The 18315-nt window shown below is 50.4% G+C and overlaps 1 protein-coding gene across 1 annotated transcript; it reads left to right on the forward strand.

The window, feature by feature from the left end:
- The first annotated feature begins 541 nt into the window (after nt 1-541).
- Nucleotides 542-18182, forward strand: EMX1 (empty spiracles homeobox 1). The gene is made up of 3 exons (XM_081021243.1): nt 542-1040; nt 9091-9275; nt 17466-18182. Exons 1-3 carry the CDS (start codon nt 656-658, stop codon nt 17631-17633), a joined length of 738 nt encoding a protein of 245 aa, XP_080877369.1. The 5' UTR covers nt 542-655; the 3' UTR covers nt 17634-18182.
- The last annotated feature ends 133 nt before the right edge of the window (nt 18183-18315 follow it).

The following is an 18315-nucleotide window of genomic DNA, read 5'->3' on the forward strand; positions in this document are numbered from 1 at the left end:
ACGTCGAGAAAGGTTCCTTCCAGGTGCCGATCGGACGGAGGCGGGAAGACGGCGAAAGCGCTCCAGAGGCTTTCTTTCTGTCCCCCCCCTTCTTCTTCCGAGGGGGCTGAGGCAGCGGGGAGGGGGAGCTGAGGGCGGGTCCAGAGCGGCGGCGGCGCAGCCTCCCCGGCGCTCCATTCCGCCTTTTGGCGGCGACCCCGCTCCCTCCTCCCCTCCGCCCTCCCCTTCCCACGTGCCCTCCCCAACCCCGGGGCAGGTGAGGCTGGCCAATCAGAGGGGGCGGCCCGGCAGGTACTCGGCTTATCTGGACGGCTAGCCCAGGAGCGCGCCCACTGCGCACCGGGTGGATGGGGCGGGCGGAGGGAGCGGCGGGGGTGAGCGCGCGTCGTGGGGACAGGCGCGAGTGTCCGTGCCGCTGCCGCTGCCGCTGCCGCCTCCTCCTTCTCCCCGGAGCCGCCCCGCCTGGCCCAGCCCGCCTGGCTCTCGCTGGCAGCCGGGCCGTCGGGAGGCTCCCCCGCCGGCTGCTGCTGCTGCCGCCGCCGCCGCCGCCGCTGGATCCGCCCGTCCGCCCGGCGCGACCGTCGTGGCGCCCTCCTGCACCCGCGCCCGGGGCGCCCCGTGCACACGCGCGCTCGCGCTCGCCCCGTCGAGCGCCATGTTCCAGCCGGGGGCGACGGCGGCCAAGCGCTGCTTCACCATCGAGTCCCTGGTGGGCAAGGACAGCCACCCGCTGGGCGAAGAGCCCCTCCGGCCGGCCGCCGCTGCCTCCCTCGGCTACCCGGCCAGCGCCGCCGTCGAGGCCTTCGCGCACGGCTTCCAGGGCTCGGCAGCCGCCGCCGGGCGCTCTCTCTACAGCAGCCCGGAGCTGCTCTTCCCCGAGGCCGTGAGCCACCCGCCCGCCCTGGCCGTCCACCCGCCCCAGCTGGCCGCCTCGCACCTCCCGCCCTCGCCGCACCCCTTCTTCGGCGCCCAGCCCCGCGACCCGCTCAACTTCTACCCCTGGGTGCTGCGCAACCGCTTCTTCGGGCATCGCTTCCAAGGTAAGGGCCGGTGGGACTGGGAGGGAGGCGGAGGAGGAAGAAAGGGGGGGCGCTGAAGGAGAGGCCTAGGTCTGGGGGCGGCTGGTTCGGGCGTGTTGGGCGCTGGGCAGGAGCCCTCCGACCCCCGCCCCCGCCCACCGACTCTGACCCAATGGCGTCTCCAGGTATGGCTGGGAGAGTCCCAAACCCGAGTGTGAAACGCTGGGGAGCCGCTGCTGAAAGCCCGTGTAGACGTCCCTGAGCCAAACTGGCCAATGGGTTTAACTCCGGATCGGTCAGCTAAGCAGGCGCTCCTGGTCCCATAGGTCTTCGGCCGTGCTGGCGAGGATTCTTCCACGGCTAAGCCCCCTCCCCAAGTCACGGGCCGGTTTCCAGGGTCAGCAGTGTCCTCAAGTCCAGCTCTCCGGACAAGGATGGCCTTTGCTTAATGGGAAGGCAAGACAGACCCGCGGTGGGGGGGGGGGGAGAGAGCAGAAGGGCCTCACTGTGGGGCACAGCAGCAGCCAAGGGGGCTGAGACCAGCCAGGGCCCTTGTGGTCGAGAGGCCAGCCAGAGCGCTTCCAGGCAAGGCCGGCGTTCCCGCGGACGCTGCTGCTGCTGCCGGCGGCCCGTTTACCCAGAAAGTCTCCAGACCCGTAGCTTTCTTCCCGTGGGCTCGCCGTTCTTCCGCAGCCGCCTCGGGCTTCCCTCGATGGGCCTCTCGGCTGCCAGTCCAGCCCGGAAGGGTCCTCCGTCGGACGTGGCCCTGAACCTTCCGCCTCTGTCCGGCAAGGCGGCGTGGAAGTTCCAGAGGAGGTTCGAAGCTCAGGGTCTTTCGCGTCTTGGTTTTAAGAAGGATTTTTCCTCTTATAAACGAAAGTAAATTGAATGGAAAGACCCCCGGCCATTCAACCAGTCCCCCTTTTAGACATTTGCCGACGGGGCGCGGGGTCGGCGGCGCTTCCTCCGCAGCGGAGCCCCGTTCTCTGCCTCGGGCGCGGCTTGAATCTGCTCCGCGTCTCCCCGCTTCTTTCTAGGGGGGCAGAGGCAACACGAACAGAGGGGGGGAGAGTGGGAGCTGTTGCTCCTGCCCCCCACGACTGCACCCTTTGCCTGGATCGGGTAGCTCTAAGTCCTCCAAATATTCCGTCGAACACAATTAAATGCAAGGAAACGGCGAAAGGTGTCTTGGCCTTCGGGAACGGGGTGCGCATGAGTTGCGCGAGGTTGGGGGTGGGGGTCCTATTCCACGTACTTTCTCTCGGAAATAAATTGCTCTGAAAATCGCGCTTTCCCCTCCTTTCTCCAGGGAGTTCTGGATCTGTGTTTCCTGCTTGGCAGGGGGTTGGACTCGATGGCCCTTGTGGTCTCTTCCAACTCTATGATTCTATGATTCTATGGTTGTTAATAAATTATAAAGGCGCAGAAATAATTTCTTGACCCACCCTGAGAATGGCAGAATTCTCTTTTTTTGTTTCGCTATAATACGATTATATTTTCTTCTATTCTCCCCTGGGGTGGGGGACCCTTCTTCCAGGTAAGTGAGGGGAACCAGACCCTTTAATCTTGCGGACTGCCTGGGGGACCCCCCCCCCGTCCACGACCCGGCCTGGATTTCCCGCTCCCAGGGCTGGAGGAACCTATTCGCGGCGACAGGAGCCCCTTTTTGTGGGCGAGAGACTCTCGTGGATGGAGCGGGTGGCTGGGTGTGCGAGGGGGAAATTATACCTGGTTAAGGTGGAAAGAATAACAAAGGGAAAACAATCCGTTTGCCCCGGAATTTTTTCTGAAACCCACAACCCAGTTGGGAATTTTCTTGGCGGTCCCAGATGAAACCTGGAGCCCCGCCGTCGCCAGTTCGAAATTTGACGAAGGCGAAATGTTTGGCACCGAAATCCCCGCCGTCGGCGCAACTTAATTGCTAGATATTTTGTATTTCGGCCGACAATCGGCGATCCTGAAATCAAGGGGCGCTGATTTTTGAGTCTCGGGGCGATAAATTAAGTCCTTTTAAGCTTATCTCGTTTTAAACAGGCTCTGAAATCTCCTAAAGAAATAGACGAGATTCGAAAGTGCAGAATTGTGACGGGATTGTGTCCCCGGTTTTTAATTTTTTTGTGGGGGGAGGGAGGAGGTGGAAAGAGAAAGAAATATCGGAAACGAAGGATCCGCCTAAAGGCGAGCAGCGCGGGGCTTTTCTGCCAGGGAAATGCCCTTTCACGAAAGCCGCGGTTCCACCTCAGGTTCCCCGCAAAGAGGCGGGAGCCGTAGTTTTATTTTGTATCCTTTAAATATCGAAGCAGGAAAACGTGGGACCTCCGCGTCGTGACTCCGGAGTCATCCTGTCCTCGCAGGAAAAAACGATTCTGCAAATCCTTGTTTCTAATAATGAAACCAACGACGCTTGATTGCGGAGTCTCGCGGAAAGGGGCGCCCGACCCGAATCTTGCGCGGAAAGGCGAAGATGGTAGCGCAGGCCTCTCTGGGACCGGAATGGGAGGGGGGCCGATCTGGCCCCAAATCTGGGCAGGTTTCGCGGGGCACAGACAAGCTCCGACGCAGAAGGGCAGGGCTCAGCAAAAGAGGAGGTGGGCTTGAAAGGGTGCTCGCCCCTCCAAGGCGGGAGCAGCGATCCTGCCTCGCGCGGACCAGGCGCTGCGCAGCTTCTGCCTCGACGGCGCGTCCGCCTTCTCCTGGCCTCGCCTGGACGGCTCTTTGGTGCCGTGAGTCGCCCCTCCCTGCCCACGGCCCTTCCTTCGACGGAGAGCGTGAGGCTTTGGCTCTGGCCCGCCCGGGACGGGAGAGCAGCCCGTGCCCGCCCCCCGACGGGTCCTTCCTCAGGCCGACTCTCATTACCACGTTGGAAATGCAAATCCAGCCCGCGTCTCGCTCCCATCCCCGGCCGGCGCGTGAAAGGAGAGCGGCCCATCAAAGGGTCTTTGTTCCGCGCCCAGGAGGGGATTAAGCCCCCGCGGCGCCCCCTCGCACGCCAGCCAGGGAACGAGGCTGCAGCAGGGCCAACGGTTTTCCCTGGACGCGCTCCTGTGTCTCGGAGGGCGCAAATGCATCAGGATCGCGACTGGAAAGAACGCCGCCGCTGCAGGTTGCGTTCTCTCGCCAGCCCCGCAAAAGCATTGCTCGGTTCGCGAAATTGCCGCCGGCCAGACACGCTTCTGGTCCGGGGCGAATTTGGCTGACGGGGATCCGCGCGGGGCCTCCCGTCCCTTGGAAGCCCGGAGCCACTGGCCGGCCAGGCCTCCAGCAGACATGGACGGGGCTCTGAGCTCCCTGGAAGCCGCAGCGGCTCCTGGAGGCCGAGGTCCGATGGCTCCGCCCGGCTCCTATTCGGACCGGGTAGACCCGGGGAACCGAGAGCACCGAAAGTGCTTCCATCATCGGCCAGAAGGAGAAGGAGCCGCCTTGGCGAAGCAGCCCCGCGGCGCTGGACCAACATTTCAGTTTGTTTCATAAAATTTACACGCTGCTTGACAGGGAGAAAACCCTCGAAGCGGTTTACAAAGAGAATACAACAATTATCAGTAGAAACAACTCTTTAAAAGATAAAATCAGCAGTAAACTAAAAGCAGATTAAACCAGGCATCCACATTCATCTGCAGGGACAGCTTCGCGCTGGGTGTCTCTGCCCCCCCCCTTTCTTCCTGGGTTTCCTCAGCACCTGTTGAGCCCTATAAAACCTAGGAAGGTCTTACCAGTGGTTTTTTCCCCCCTCGAGAAAGCCTTCTGGGAATCTTAAAACGTGGGGGGAGGCAGGGGGCGTTGGCTTCCCCCCTCCATTCCTCTCAGCCTGGCAGGTGTGTTCTTCCTCCTCTACCCCCCCACCCCCCCACTCCTGGTCCCAAAATCAAGACCCCACGTTGCAGTGCCCTGTCGGAGGACCCCAGTTGTTTCAGCACATGCTGGCAAAGGGACTCTGACCCTGGGAGGAGGTCACCCCCCCTCACTGGGCAGCCCCTACCCCCCCCCCACAACTGCCCGCCTTGCTCTGTGCCTTCATCCACGTTGCCCTTGCAGCAAATGTTGGGTTTTCCTCCGCGAGCAGCCAGTCGCCAGTGATTAAATTGATCGTTATGCTGTTGGCTTTTTTTCCCTGCTATCGAGTATGGCCCTTGGGTTTCTCTCTTTGAAATTCCAGAAAGACCTGTGTGCGTGTCTGCCTCCGACATATTGGCCTTCATCACCACAGTTGTGTTTTTTTTATGCTTTCTGGGCAGAGACACCGCCCCCCCCTTCTGTCCTGCACTGTTGTTGTGTTGTAAACTATCATCATCCCTGTTAACTAACTATCCTGCAGAAATTAAGCCCGTTTTTAAGTCTCCTTGCTTTTATTAACTTGGGAGTTTAAGTGGACGCTTTAACTGTCCTCTCTGGCAAATGATACGGCTTAGCTTTGGCATGGGATCGATGTGCAAGGCAGTGGATGTGAAATGATGATGGAGCTGGTGGTTTGTCTTCACTTCATTGATTAGCACAAAACTTTTCTCCTGAAATAGGCCTGGAGTCTCTCCTCCCAGGGCTGGTGCAATCTACACTCTTGTTTGCTCCGGCATTGAAAGTGGGTCTTCCCTGAAAGAGACAAGGCATCAGTGGCTGGCAAAGCAGTGGGCATTGCCAGGCTGACTTCGCCATCCTGCCACAGTTTCCTAAAAGTGGCCTTTCCCCAAGCGAATCCCACCTAGTGTCCTCAGGTCTTTGGGGTGTGTGTCTTGGACTGACCAGCACCACCACCTTCGCTGTCGGAAGTGCAGCAGGTGCCTGTAAGATCTCCAACTTTTTCTGTGGCATCACACCAGGGTTGTGGGTTCCATGTCTACAAGACTTTGCTTGGTATTTAGGAAAGCCAGAAGAGACTCTTTTATTTCAGGGAGATTTTAAGATGCATTTTTTATGTTGCAAATTGCCCAATGGATCTTTGAATGAAGGGTGGTATAGAAATTTAATTATCGCTGCTATTATTATTATTATTATTATTATTATTATTACTATTACCAATTATTAATACTATTAAACTGAATAAATCAAGCCTGAGTTTGTGCCATGTGAAATGTTGGGTTTTATAATTGAAGTAATGGTGTTTTCTTCCTGTTTTTATTTTCTTTTTCACTGCGTGCTATTCAGAGACTTAGAGTGAGAGGTTCTGAATTTAGTAAGTGAATAAGAATAAATGAATCCATAGAAGGGTCTTTTTGGAGGTAGAAAATCCAGACTTGGAAATCTGAAAATGAAGTGCTTTAGCTAGTATGCCGCTCATCACGTTTAAGCTTGGGGGGGGGGGATAGCAAGAATTATGGTAACCTGGTTTATTTATTTTTATTTATGTGTTAAATCCGTATACCTCCTTTCATCCGTAGATCTCAGGGTGGTTCACAACATAAAATTACGATAGATTGTCATCATTACACTATGCTCTGTTGATGAGATGATCTCTTAATCTCTAGGGTATATTGGGGGGCAGGACACCCATTAAAACAATACTTGGCAGACTCTGGGGTGAATTCCCCCTCTGCCAGCCCCACCAAGCTGAACAGGGACCACTGCAAAGAGGAGAGGGGTCTTTATCTTCTCCCGCCATCCCCGGGGCCTGTAGAGGAAAGCTTCCCAGTGGACAAACTCTAATTGAGCAGCACTTGAACTGCTTATTCAGCCAAGATGTTCTAGCACCAAGCCTATTTTAAGTTGCTCCCAAAACAAATGCACTTTCAGAAGAAAAACTTGAGTCCTTCCCCCTCCCAGCCCAGCCCAGTGTATTCCCAGACACACAGCAACCATCCTTTCTCGAAACATGTTTTTTCTCCCCTTTAAATTAACCACTTGGGATGGTGGTCCCTGTTTGCACAAAAGGAGTGTGGATCTCAGTGTCGGCAAAGTGTCCTTCAGAAAGGAATGCTTCTATATTTGTTTGTCTGCTGTGAGGACATTTGAGGGTTCTGTGGGCGAAATCGGCAGAACCCTCCTTTTAGTTTCCTAAAGCAAAGCATTTTCTCCCCGATGAATTCACTCAAATTCCTGATGGGAAGTTCGGCTGGAATTCTAGTATATGGTGCTAGAGCATAATTTGTGTATTTGGAATTTATTGCTCTGTAGTGCATCAGGTCATTTCTCTATTATTCATTTAGTATTTAATCCCCCCTTTATTAATAAAACTGATCAACCCATTTTCTAAAGAAAGCAAAGAGGTTTATGAAGTGTAAAAATGGTCAGCAGCGTTCTGAAGAGCCCGTCCTGAGCAGCCACAGATTTTCTGTGCTTAATGGAATTTACGCGGCACCCGGACAATTTCAGGGAACGGGGAGCCACTCTGGGCAGAGGGAGCCCCCAAAGGAAGGCAGGGGCCTGCTCTCTCCCTTTTATTTCTGGAGATTAATGGCATGAGATTTTATTTTGAACGGAGACGCAGAAAGGCCCCTGGGTCACATAGAAACATGGTAGCTGCCTGTTCGTGTTATGATCGTTAATATTTATTAATAACACATGCTTCACCCCAAGGTCCCAGGGCAGGCTACAACATTAAAACACAATAATAAAAAGCAGTTTAAAACAAAAGGGCCAAAGCTGAATATGTTCAGACCCCATTAATTTATGCTGGATAAATAATAATGATCATTTTACAAATAATGAAAGTAAAAACAACTAAATGTGTGTATTTCATAGGGATTAACACAACTGAAATTAATAAAAATTGAAATCTAAATTTTAAAAAAATGTATACAACAGCGGTAGGAAAATGCCACCTCTCTCCCAGGCCACTCAGCCTCTAGATCAGCCGGGCAAAAATTATCTGCATCTCTAAGCAAGAAGACAAAGTAGGCGCCTCATTCTTCCACATGCAGCTTGCAGGGGGGGGGGCATGAACCGCTATCCTAAACCTGAACCAACAAATAATAGTCTTTAGATCCAGGTTGTTCCTTTCAAGCAGAGCAGAATCAACCCTGTGGATATTTGCTCTCTCTTTTGTCCTCTCTTTTACCTTAGGTACGGGAGGGTATTTTCCAGCTTTTCCGTCAACCGCTTTAAAAAGTAATTTGTAACTGGGACTCTGCCTTACTTTTGCATGTGTGCATTTTTGGAGGGTGCGTGTGGAAAGGTTATATTTCATGCCTGCACACAAATGGGCCCCCAGTAGCCCTCCCAGTTGCTGGGCTGTGCATTTGGGCTCCTGGTTTCCCCACTGGCTGAAGACCTGGGAGTTTTAGACTACAGGTGATTTTGGGATCTGGGTCCCATCCTGCCTTTTTTGTTTTCTCTTATATTTTGTTTTCTTGTATTTTATTCTGCTTATTTGATTATTAGTAGCATGAATTATTTTTGTTACATGAATTAATTTTATTTACACTTTTGTACCTTGCTCTGGAATCTGTTGACCAAGGGCAATCAACAAACATTTGAAATGAATTAACTGGATCTGGGCTTTGCGATAGCTTTCCACTCCAGTTGCAAAGAAACCCATCTCTGAATGCTGATTTAGGGGAGAGCACCTTCTCAGGTTCTGGTGAGCTAATTGCTTTGTCCAAAAAGTAGGCCAAAGGCAGGTCTGTGTGTCCACCCCCATTGACCCTCAAAGCGAGGATGACTCAAGCCGTTTTGTCTTTCCTAAAAGGTTTCTGTTGCAGAACTCCCTGCAGAGGCTATGCGGGTGCAACTCTAAGACCACAGCCTGCCTCATTCAAGCCCCACTCACAGAGCAATTGCCGCTGCAATTGAGTTAGAGCAGCTTCCTTTCTGGAAATAAAACAAGGAGGAAATTGGAGTTGATGAGGCCACAAAGGCAGCTCACGCAGGCCTGGTCCCGCCAAGCAGTGTTCTCTCCAATTTCTTCTGCCAGAGGACTACACATGCCAATGCTTATACTTGGGGCAGGAGTAGAAGTGTCTGGGAACGGGTGTCCTGGCCCATCCGGCGACCTCTCATCCACTTGGCCTTCCTCGTTTGTTCTTTGCATCTGTTGGTGGCTTGGCTCCTTGCACAGCTGAGCTCTTGCCTGGTGGAGGCAGGAGGTGGGAGATGGCTTTTGACACTGTGGAGTGGACCCTAATACCCAGCCTTCTCTCCTCAGGCGGCGAAGTGTCCCAGGAGAGCCTGCTCTTACACGGCCCCTTTGCCAGGAAGCCCAAGAGGATCCGCACGGCCTTCTCGCCCTCACAGCTCCTGCGACTGGAGCGGGCCTTTGAGAAGAACCACTATGTGGTGGGGGCAGAACGCAAGCAGCTGGCCAGCAGCCTCAGCCTCTCAGAGACCCAGGTGAGTGCCAGGCATCCCACTCAGCCTCCTGGGAGCGAAGAGGCTTTCTGCAAGAATGGGGCCTGTGCCCCCCCCTTCTCTCCAGGTCTAGGAAGCAGGCAAGCATCTCAAAAATTGCTTGGGATTTCATCAGTATTTTAAAAACCGCCCTGTGGCTTAAATAATGATAATCTACAATATGGTTGACCTTTCTATTAGTATTTTTTGTTTAAAACACTTTCTTTCTTTGCGATAATATTTGGGGATCCCATTTTCTACATTCCTTCTCTCACATATTAGAGGACCAGTCCTGTCCCGAGGCTCCCTTGCAGAACTTGGCTCTCCTCAGACAATGAAGGCTCGGAGGCCAGGAGTTAAAATGCTGCTGGTTTTAGGAAGCAAAGGGCTCCAGGTAAAACCACCTGCTTGCAACATTTTGCCTCCCTCGGACAGCTGTTCCCATCAGGATGGCAGTGGTGGGGATTCCCAGTATTGTAGAAATGCCGGGTGCAGCGGGATATTTATTTATTTACACTTATGCACCGCTTGATTGTTTAAAAAAACCCTCAGAGTGGTTTACATAGAGAACAAAGCAATAACATTCTGAGTAAAAGCAGCTCAAAAGATAATATCAGCAATAAGCTAAAAGCAGATTAAAACCTGCCTCGACATCTGGGTAGGCTTGCCTAACAAAAATGTTTTAAGCCGGTAACGAAAACAGTGCAGTGAGTTCCAAAGTGCCAGTGCTGCCTGCCTCACCCCTTAGTGAGTTAGGAAGAAGACGCTTGGCCTCTGCCCAATGTGGTTGCCGCACGGACCCCATTGGACCCATACTTCACTTTCTGGCTGCACTGGCTTTCCACTTGTGTGTGCACACGTGTCATCGAACCATAGACTTGTGGAGTTGGAAGGGACCCGAGGGCCCCTTCACCCAATTCCCTGGCCCCGCTCCTCTGCATACCTTCCAGCTGGAGCTGGGTGAGCGAGGGCTGTGCCTGCAGTGCAGCATCTCTGGGATTCTCTTTGGACGTGGGTCCTGCGCACGTGGCTGGTGGCGCATGTGCTTTGTACTGGCAGCCCCTCCTTGTCTCCTCTTTCAAACAGTTCCCTTGTCGTGTCCCAGAGGGCGAATGCCTGGCCTCTTGTAATATACGCGGACACCCTGCTGGAGCCCCTTACTCCTGCTGCTGCGGTTTTGTTTGACAGTGGAATCCTGCCCGGAGCATGTGGAATATGCACAGGGAGGGGTCTTGAGCCCCCTCTGAGCCCTGGGCTCACTGACTCGCTTCCAGCCTTGGTTCCTTTCCTGCAAAACGGGAACAATATTCTTCAGACTTGCAGGCCCATGAAGAGGAAATGCAAGAGAAAGTGTCTTTCAAAAAAAAAATCTTGCACAAAGACCGTACACTATTTCCATTATTTCTAGGAACTGTGCAAACTGCCTCTTTGTGATGGAGCTGTGGGATTTCTTTTCTCTTTTTAAAAACATCAATAATCGGAATCCATATTTTAATTCTAAGAAGTCTGGCCTACTGCACACACAACCATTTGTGACCCAACAACCTGCTATGTCAGTGATTCCCAAACTCCCCCCTCCCTCCCCCCGGTTACTTAAAGATCTCTGCGAGTCTGGATGGGCCCCTCAATGATTTTTCTGCCCCTTTAACAATTGCAATATGCTGGGCTAGATGCTCTGTGGTTTGTAATTTGCATTGCTTCTTCTGTTTGTTATATTTTGCATTGCAGTTTGAATTCCACTGAATACAATATAATGAGCAAAGGAAGCCATAACAAGATACAGTTCCAAACCAACAGGGTGCTGGTGATGGGCGAGTTGTCTCCGAGCCTCAGCCACAAATCCACAGACATGCAGGGACCCTGCAGACCCCCAGGGGTCCACGGACCACAGTTTGGGAGCCCCTGTTCTAGTTGATGAAGGCCATCAGTGGCTCCTGGCCATGCTAGCTATGCGCTGACTGTGGGCTTCCCGCCCAGATTTGGTTGAGTACTGCTGGATTCCCAAAGCAAGGGAGCTCTTTCTGTTAGCAATGCACCTCTGGGGCTTCTGGACAGTCAAGCTGTTTGTGCAAAGTGCCTTTCCTCCCCATGTGGCCCTAGTTGTGGTCTTCTGTGGCAGTGGCGTGTTCTGGTGAGAAAGTGCTGTGTTACACCATGTCTTATATGTTCTCATGGAAACGAGGGCAGGGCGCTTGGAGATGCAGTGGCAGCTATTTTCATTTATGCATTTATTTCATAAAATTTATATACAGTAGTACCTCGGGTTAAGTACTTAATTCGTTCCGGAGGTCCGTTCTTAAGCTGAAACTGTTCTTAACCTGAAGCACCACTTTAGCTAATGGGGCCTCCCGCTGCTGCCGGAGTACAATTTCTGTTCTCATCCTGAAGCAAAGTTCTTAACCCGAGGCACTATTTCTGGGTTAGCAGAGTCTGTAACCTGAAGCGTATGTAACCTGAAGTGTATGTAACCCGAGGTACCACTGTACCTCTTGATTGTAGAAAAACCTTCAAGCGGTTTAGCAAAAAGATAAAAAAATTAAAACCATCACTAACAATTTTACAACCGTAATTTGAAGCATGCAGGCAGTTAAAACATACAGAAAGCAATGGAATAGACTAAAACAAATTAAAGCTCATACTTTCTTTTCAAACGTCTGCGTAGGCTTGTCTCAATAAGAATGTTTTTGGCAGATGCTGGAAAGAGCACTGGGAAGGTGCCTGATTGCTATCAATAGGCAGGAGAGAGAGAGAGATAAAACTTTATTCGCATTAGCCAATGGCCATAGCAACAGTAACACATTACAGTATACGCAGAAAAGGAAATTTGATATAAAAGCACAATTTAAAGTCCTGAATCAGCAGTCAGTATCAATAGGTAGGGAGTTCCAACGTGTCTGTGCTGCCACACTAAAATACCAAGTTCTTCCAGATGTGGTGAGGGTATTCTGTGGCACCTGGAAAAGTGCCGAATCTGCAGATTGAAGCGGTCCACTTTTTAATTCCACCCCCTCCCATCAGAGTCAATGAGAGAAAAAATCCTTGCGCCAGAAATGGGGGCTGATGCAAATCTGTGCCAGACTTTTCACAAAGTGGCAAACGTGCTTACTCCTGCCCCGCTTGAAAGATAGATAGACTTAAGAAGGAAGTTGGAAAAAGGACGCTTCTTCCCACTTCCTCTCTCGGCTCTCTGTGCTTTCGGATTGACACTTGAGCAGCTGGACAGAAAGCAGAGAGACTGAGAGAGTCGGGCGGAGAAAGGGGAGCGATATGAAAAAGTGGAATGTGGGGTTGGAGAGAAGCAACAGGAGCAGGAGGGCTGCCCACAACACGATTCAAAATTCCAAATGGTGGTCTTGTTGGTGGACCCAACATGAGGTGAGAATGAGGCTTCCAAGTTTTACTGTTGTTTGGCACAAATGACCATGTGAATGAGGAAAATCATCTAGCAGTGGCTGGGTACTTCTTTCCTTTTATTTGGTAGGATTCCTGCTTCATGCTAGCAGTTTAAACGGCAACCTTTGCAAGATGGTTTACATTTCTAATTAACAGCTACTAAATGCTGCGTTTCAGCCAGGCAGCCAGTGATCTTTGGCTAAAGCTCAGCGTGTTTTACAGGTTGAACCTGTGTGAGGAAAATATGGGAGGACAGCAGTCGTGCTGAACCTACGGTACTCAATTGGCTATTATGTTATGTGCTGCCACGCTGCCTGCATTTTTGGACCCCCCTTGTGGGAGGGGGCTCTCGGGATGAGTTCTGTTGCTTCAAAATTTACTTCAACATCACTGGTTATATATGACATTTATTTCTCTAGATGTGATTGGGTTTGCTGAAGGCTGATGAGCAGGCTGTTTTGACTTGAGGAATTGTACCACTGCCCAAATAGGATGTAATCATGTCTGTAACTTGGAGGAAAACCTGACAACTTTTAGGAGGCAGAATTTATGGGGCCGTAGAGGGCTCTTGTTGAAAACGGCACCACGATCCTTCGGGTCAGTGCAATGCCCGGTGGCATCTCCTTCCATACAATGACGGATGGACCATCTGCACTCCCTGTCTGGGTCAGGATGCTGCCTGCTCAGGGCTGGCAAAGAAGAGAAAAAGAAGAACATTTGGCCAGCTTATCTTGCAGGGGGCTGGACTAGAGATGACCCTTTGGGTCCCTTCCAAGCCTACAATTCTGTGCTCATAAGCTGGCAGTCCAGTATATGTGCCTTAACATTTCATGTTGTCAGAATACCTTAATATGTGTCCTTTCCTGTCTTGACGTCACCTTTTTATTTAATTTAATGCTATTCTGCAAAACCTGTTGCTTTGAAAGCTGCACCACAGTTCGCAAGCACACTCACTCCGAAAATTTGCTCAAAGGTGAGCCAGGCGCGCCAAAGGCTGATCTGCCAGGAAGGGTGAGATAAGAAAAGTCTTTTGAAATGGTTGGTATCTGTGCTTTGAGTTAATGTGCTCAGGATGCAGAGAAGCAGAATGGATTTTATGCACCTGGTGGGTCGCTAAGAGACTTACACTTTGAGCCTGGAAGGATAAATGCTCAGTCTATTGTGCGGTGGAATGAAGACCATTTAAACGCACTTTCTATAAACATCGGCTTGGATACATATTCACTCATTTGGAAGGCATGTACTGATCTGTTTGTGTAAACTGAGATGGATGTGCTGATGCAAAAATGTATTGTTAATGTGAGCTTGGTTTTCTCCTTGCGTCCCCCCCCCCCCCGATTTTTCTTAATGAATTTGCAATTTTAAAACACCAGTAAAAAAGGACATAGGAGTTAAATTACAAAGTGAACTGGTGTCATTTGAAGGTTCTGCTCTGGAGGCTTTTCGGGTGGGGAAGAAACTCCTTTGGCTGCGCTGGCGAAGGAAAACGCATCCTCCATTGCTAGGCAGGTGGCTGGAACTTGGAATAGCAGAGGACAGACAGACTTTGTAGTAACTTGGAGGAAGGACACCACAGGAATTTGAAGTGTTGTGAATTTATATTTAAATATATATATATATATATATCTGCCATATAAGCTTTTTAAATATCAAAACAGCTTACAAAATCCAACTGATTTGCTATATGACTGACATTATTTTAGTCCTGCGTTGCTGAGCACTTGGGTTCTGTGGGGGAGAGTGAGGGCAACGGCCCAGGCCCCCTTCATGAGCCCCAAGCTCAGTTCCCAAACACTGGAAGAAGACTTCTCTGAGCGTGTGCAGAGTGCAGTTCCTGCACAGCCGGGCCACCCTCTCAGTATGTTCTGAGTGCAGGGCTTCCACCCAAATCAGGACTTAGGGCTGTTAGGACTTAGGGCTCATTCAGACCTCTTTATGTCCTGCTGTTTTCCCCCGGGGAAACTGCTCTTTCTCACAATCAGGTTTTCCGTGGATTGATGTTCACTCCAATTCAGCACTAAAGAGCAGGTTTTCCCAGGGGGAAAGCAGCAGGGGAAACAGAAAACCACTTGGACCTGTGCTTTGTAGGACAGGCAGAAGTGTGGGAGATTCCTGGGTGAGAGGGACTGAGGCCAAGAAGCCCCCCATTTCCCCATTGCCATGAACTCAGTAGCCCTTCTTAGGCAATTTGAGTGAATGACGTGTGCAACTGGTTGTGGCGGCAATAAGACTGGCTACTGGATGGGCCCCCTTTGGCCTGATCCAGCACGCTTTCCTTATGTTCTTCAAAGTGATATTAGGTATCTCAATCTGCAGCAAAATTATGAGAATTTGATTAAGCCGTCACGCACAGAATGCCTTGTTAATTTCTTTATTTTTAAAGACCGATAGAGGAAGTGCAATGACACTCTCCAAGATAATCCTGGGTGTAGATCTTGCAAAGTGAGTTGGCTTCTGAAATGTGGGTTCAGTGGGGAGCTTGCATCCTTTGGGCTGCTGGGAACAATATGGCTTGGGACTCTGTGAATGCGCTCAGGTGAGGAGCAAAAGGAAGTGGGGGCATGAGAGGGAACACCCCAGAAATGTCACCCCACATGTGACAAACTGACCATACAAAAACTTGGGTCTTCTTCTGCTAATGAGCTTCTACACCAGCAGTGACGGAGGCTGTACAATGGGTCGTTTTTACAGTTTTTTCCACAGCATGGGAAAACCTGGATTAAATGTAGCAAAAAGTACAGGCTGGCATTTCAGTGACGATGACACCATATTAAGCTTTCATACATGAGCTGCTGGGATGCACACAAAAAATCCCACCTGGAAGCACTCAGGGTTCCGTCTTTCAAAGGGTGCTCAGATTGTTCTCAACAGCAAAAGCAGAGCTGCTGTTTTCATTTATTCTAACATAGAGCATAGAATCATAAAATTGGAAGAGATCCCAAGGGTCATCTAGTCCAACCCCCTGCCATGCAGGAATCCCAGCTAAAGCAGCCATCATCATCATCATCAGACATATGTTTGTGTGTCCCTATTTCTGTATTACATCATTTTGACTGGCTGTCTCTTTGCTCTGTGTTCTCTGACAACCTCCACAATGCAATGGACCACTTTGCCCCCTGAGGGAGGTTTCCTTCTGACCTGGGGGGCTGCTTTCTCCCCAAAGTCAAGTTTTATAAGTTGCTCTGCAACCTTTCTGAGGACAGCTGTTTGCCCGTCCATCTGGCCACCCGCCCTCCATCCTTGTCCAAGCGGAAACAGCCTCTTCGATGCCACAAAATCTGTGCGGGTGGAGTTTTAGTTTGCAATACACAATAGCTGTAAGAAATCCATATTTTAGCATGGCAGCAGCTGCACTGTGGAACTCCCTGCCTCTTGATATGACACAGGCTCCTTCACTGTACTCTTTTCAGCGCCTACTAAAAACATGTCTGTTTGGACAAGCCCAACCAGATGTTTAATCCATCTTTAGCCGATTGCTGGTTTTAGATTCTGAATGTTTTAAAGAGTTGCCTTTACTGTTTTTACTGATAACTTTATTGTTTTCTTCTCATTGTAAATGACTTTCAGGTGATGGGTTCCCACCATCACCAACCAGACGGTGGATAATTTTAATGAAATGAATACATAAATATTCTTACTTGCTTTGATTGTCTAGGGTAGGTTGGAGTAAATATTTTGCATGAATAAATAGGCAGTCAACCGTCCAGCCTCTTGGGCTCAAGTTCAGAGGCAGTGAGGAGTTAAGTGTTTTAATTACTTAAATAAACTAGTAGAAACACTTCTAAAATGCATTGAGACCACCTGGCCTTAATTTCCAGGCTCCATGTCCACATCTTCCTTCCTTCCTTCCTTCCTTGCAGTTTTATCAGTTTTAAGAAATACAAAGATTCAGAAAAATTGTACAATGTAGCTTACAAATCTTAAGAACACACTAAATAATAATATGAATAGCAATATGAAAAGATATAATAAACAAAAGAGTGGTCAGGATCAGTGGGCATGGGGTGAAGAGTACTGTTAGGAGCACATTTAAACATTTCTTACCAACAAACAAAAAATAGAGAACAATGTTTGGGGCTTATATATTGGTGTATTTAGAGAGCCGTATAAGCAGAGAGAGGATTGTCACCTGTATTTCATTATGTCAATCAAAGATTTCTGAATGCTGGATGCAGGTTCAAATTGTGCGATTCCTCCTTTGCATGCTTAATAAAATCATACCATAATGCAAATAATAATAATAATAATAATAATAATAATAATAATAATAAAAGTTCATTTTGTTTTGTCCTCTTGCTACTCTTCATGAACAGGCCATGTTTTTCCAAAAGGGTGACTGCGCACACTTTGCTGTGCCATGCTCAGAGCATAGCCTCCAACTAAATCTTCCCAGTGACTGGCAATGACATACCTGGTGGCCGATAATAGACACCATCTCGCTGCAGTGCGTGGGGACAACTTCAGTTTCAAATAAGTGTACAGTGGTACCTCGGGTTAAGTACTTAATTCATTCTGGAGGTCCGTTCTTAACCTGAAACTGTTCTTAACCTGAAGCACCACTTTAGCTAATGGGGCCTCCCGCTGTTGCTGCATGATTTCTGTTCTCATCCTGAAGCAAAGTTCTTAACCTCAGGTACTATTTCTGGGTTAGCAGAGTCTGTAACCTGAAGCATCTGTAACCTGAAGCGTATGTAACCCGAGGTACCACTGTATAACTGGAGTCACTGTACGGTGAATAATTCTGCCTCTTTCTTGGAAAACTGAGCTCCTCAGCCTCTTCCGCTTTCGTGTCTCCCGCAGGTGAAGGTCTGGTTCCAGAACAGGAGGACCAAATACAAGAGGCAGAAGTTGGAAGAGGAAGGCCCAGAGTCGGACCAGAAGAAGAAAGGCTCCCACCACATCAACCGATGGCGGATCGCCACCAAGCAATCCAACGGAGAAGACATTGACGTCACGTCCAACGACTAGGAGGGAGGTGGGAGGAGGCTGCTGGCAAGACAGTTCGCGGACAGGACCGCGTGGGAAGGGGGGGAACCAACTCTGGAGACTGAGCCAGGACAGGGCAGCCTCCCACTGCCACGCATGGGCTGTCCTCTGTGGGGGAACGCGCTTTGTCTCGGAGCCCCCTCCTCCCTGGGGCTCCCGCCAGCCCTCCAGCCCATGGGGCCACCTGTGGGGATAGGGAATGCACTTGATGGCCGAGGACGGCCGAGGTGGGAGGCTGTATCGGCTCCAGGAAAAGGAAGGGCTTTGCCGCTTGCTCCAGCAAGGAAGTCCCCCGTCAGCCATATGAGCAAATAAACACATCCACCAAGACCCATGCCCTGCACACTCCTCCTGTCTTTGTTGGGCTTCGGTTGGGTTTACTATTATTTTTCTAATGGCAGCAAACCCATTTTCTCTTTAATTTATTCTTCAGTGTCTCTGCGTTTGGTGTGTGCATATCCCCTGTGTCGTAGATAGCAACAGATGTAGTGTGTGTTACTGTGCGGTAATAAAAACAACATGGGTTTGAAACATGTCGCCTTATCGTAGCCAGCTCCCGTGCAGGAGGGGAATCTGTTTGCAGGAACCGGTGGAATCGAGGCTTCGCAGACATCCCAGATGTGCTCCCAAGCCTTTAGGAAAGCGTGGCAAAGATAATTTCCTG

Source organism: Podarcis pityusensis (genome assembly GCF_964106645.2).
Source record: "Podarcis pityusensis genome assembly, chromosome: 9".
Classification (NCBI taxonomy): Eukaryota; Metazoa; Chordata; class Lepidosauria; order Squamata; family Lacertidae; genus Podarcis; species Podarcis pityusensis.

Excerpts from the sequence above, each read along its gene's own strand:
- EMX1 (XM_081021243.1), top strand. The coding sequence starts at position 656 with ATGTTCCAGCCGGGGGCGACGGCGGCCAAGCGCTGCTTCACCATCGAG. Across the intron at positions 1,041-9,090 it reads CTTCGGGCATCGCTTCCAAG|GCGGCGAAGTGTCCCAGGAG; the intron begins GTAAGGGCCGGT and ends TTCTCTCCTCAG. Across the intron at positions 9,276-17,465 it reads TCAGCCTCTCAGAGACCCAG|GTGAAGGTCTGGTTCCAGAA; the intron begins GTGAGTGCCAGG and ends TGTCTCCCGCAG.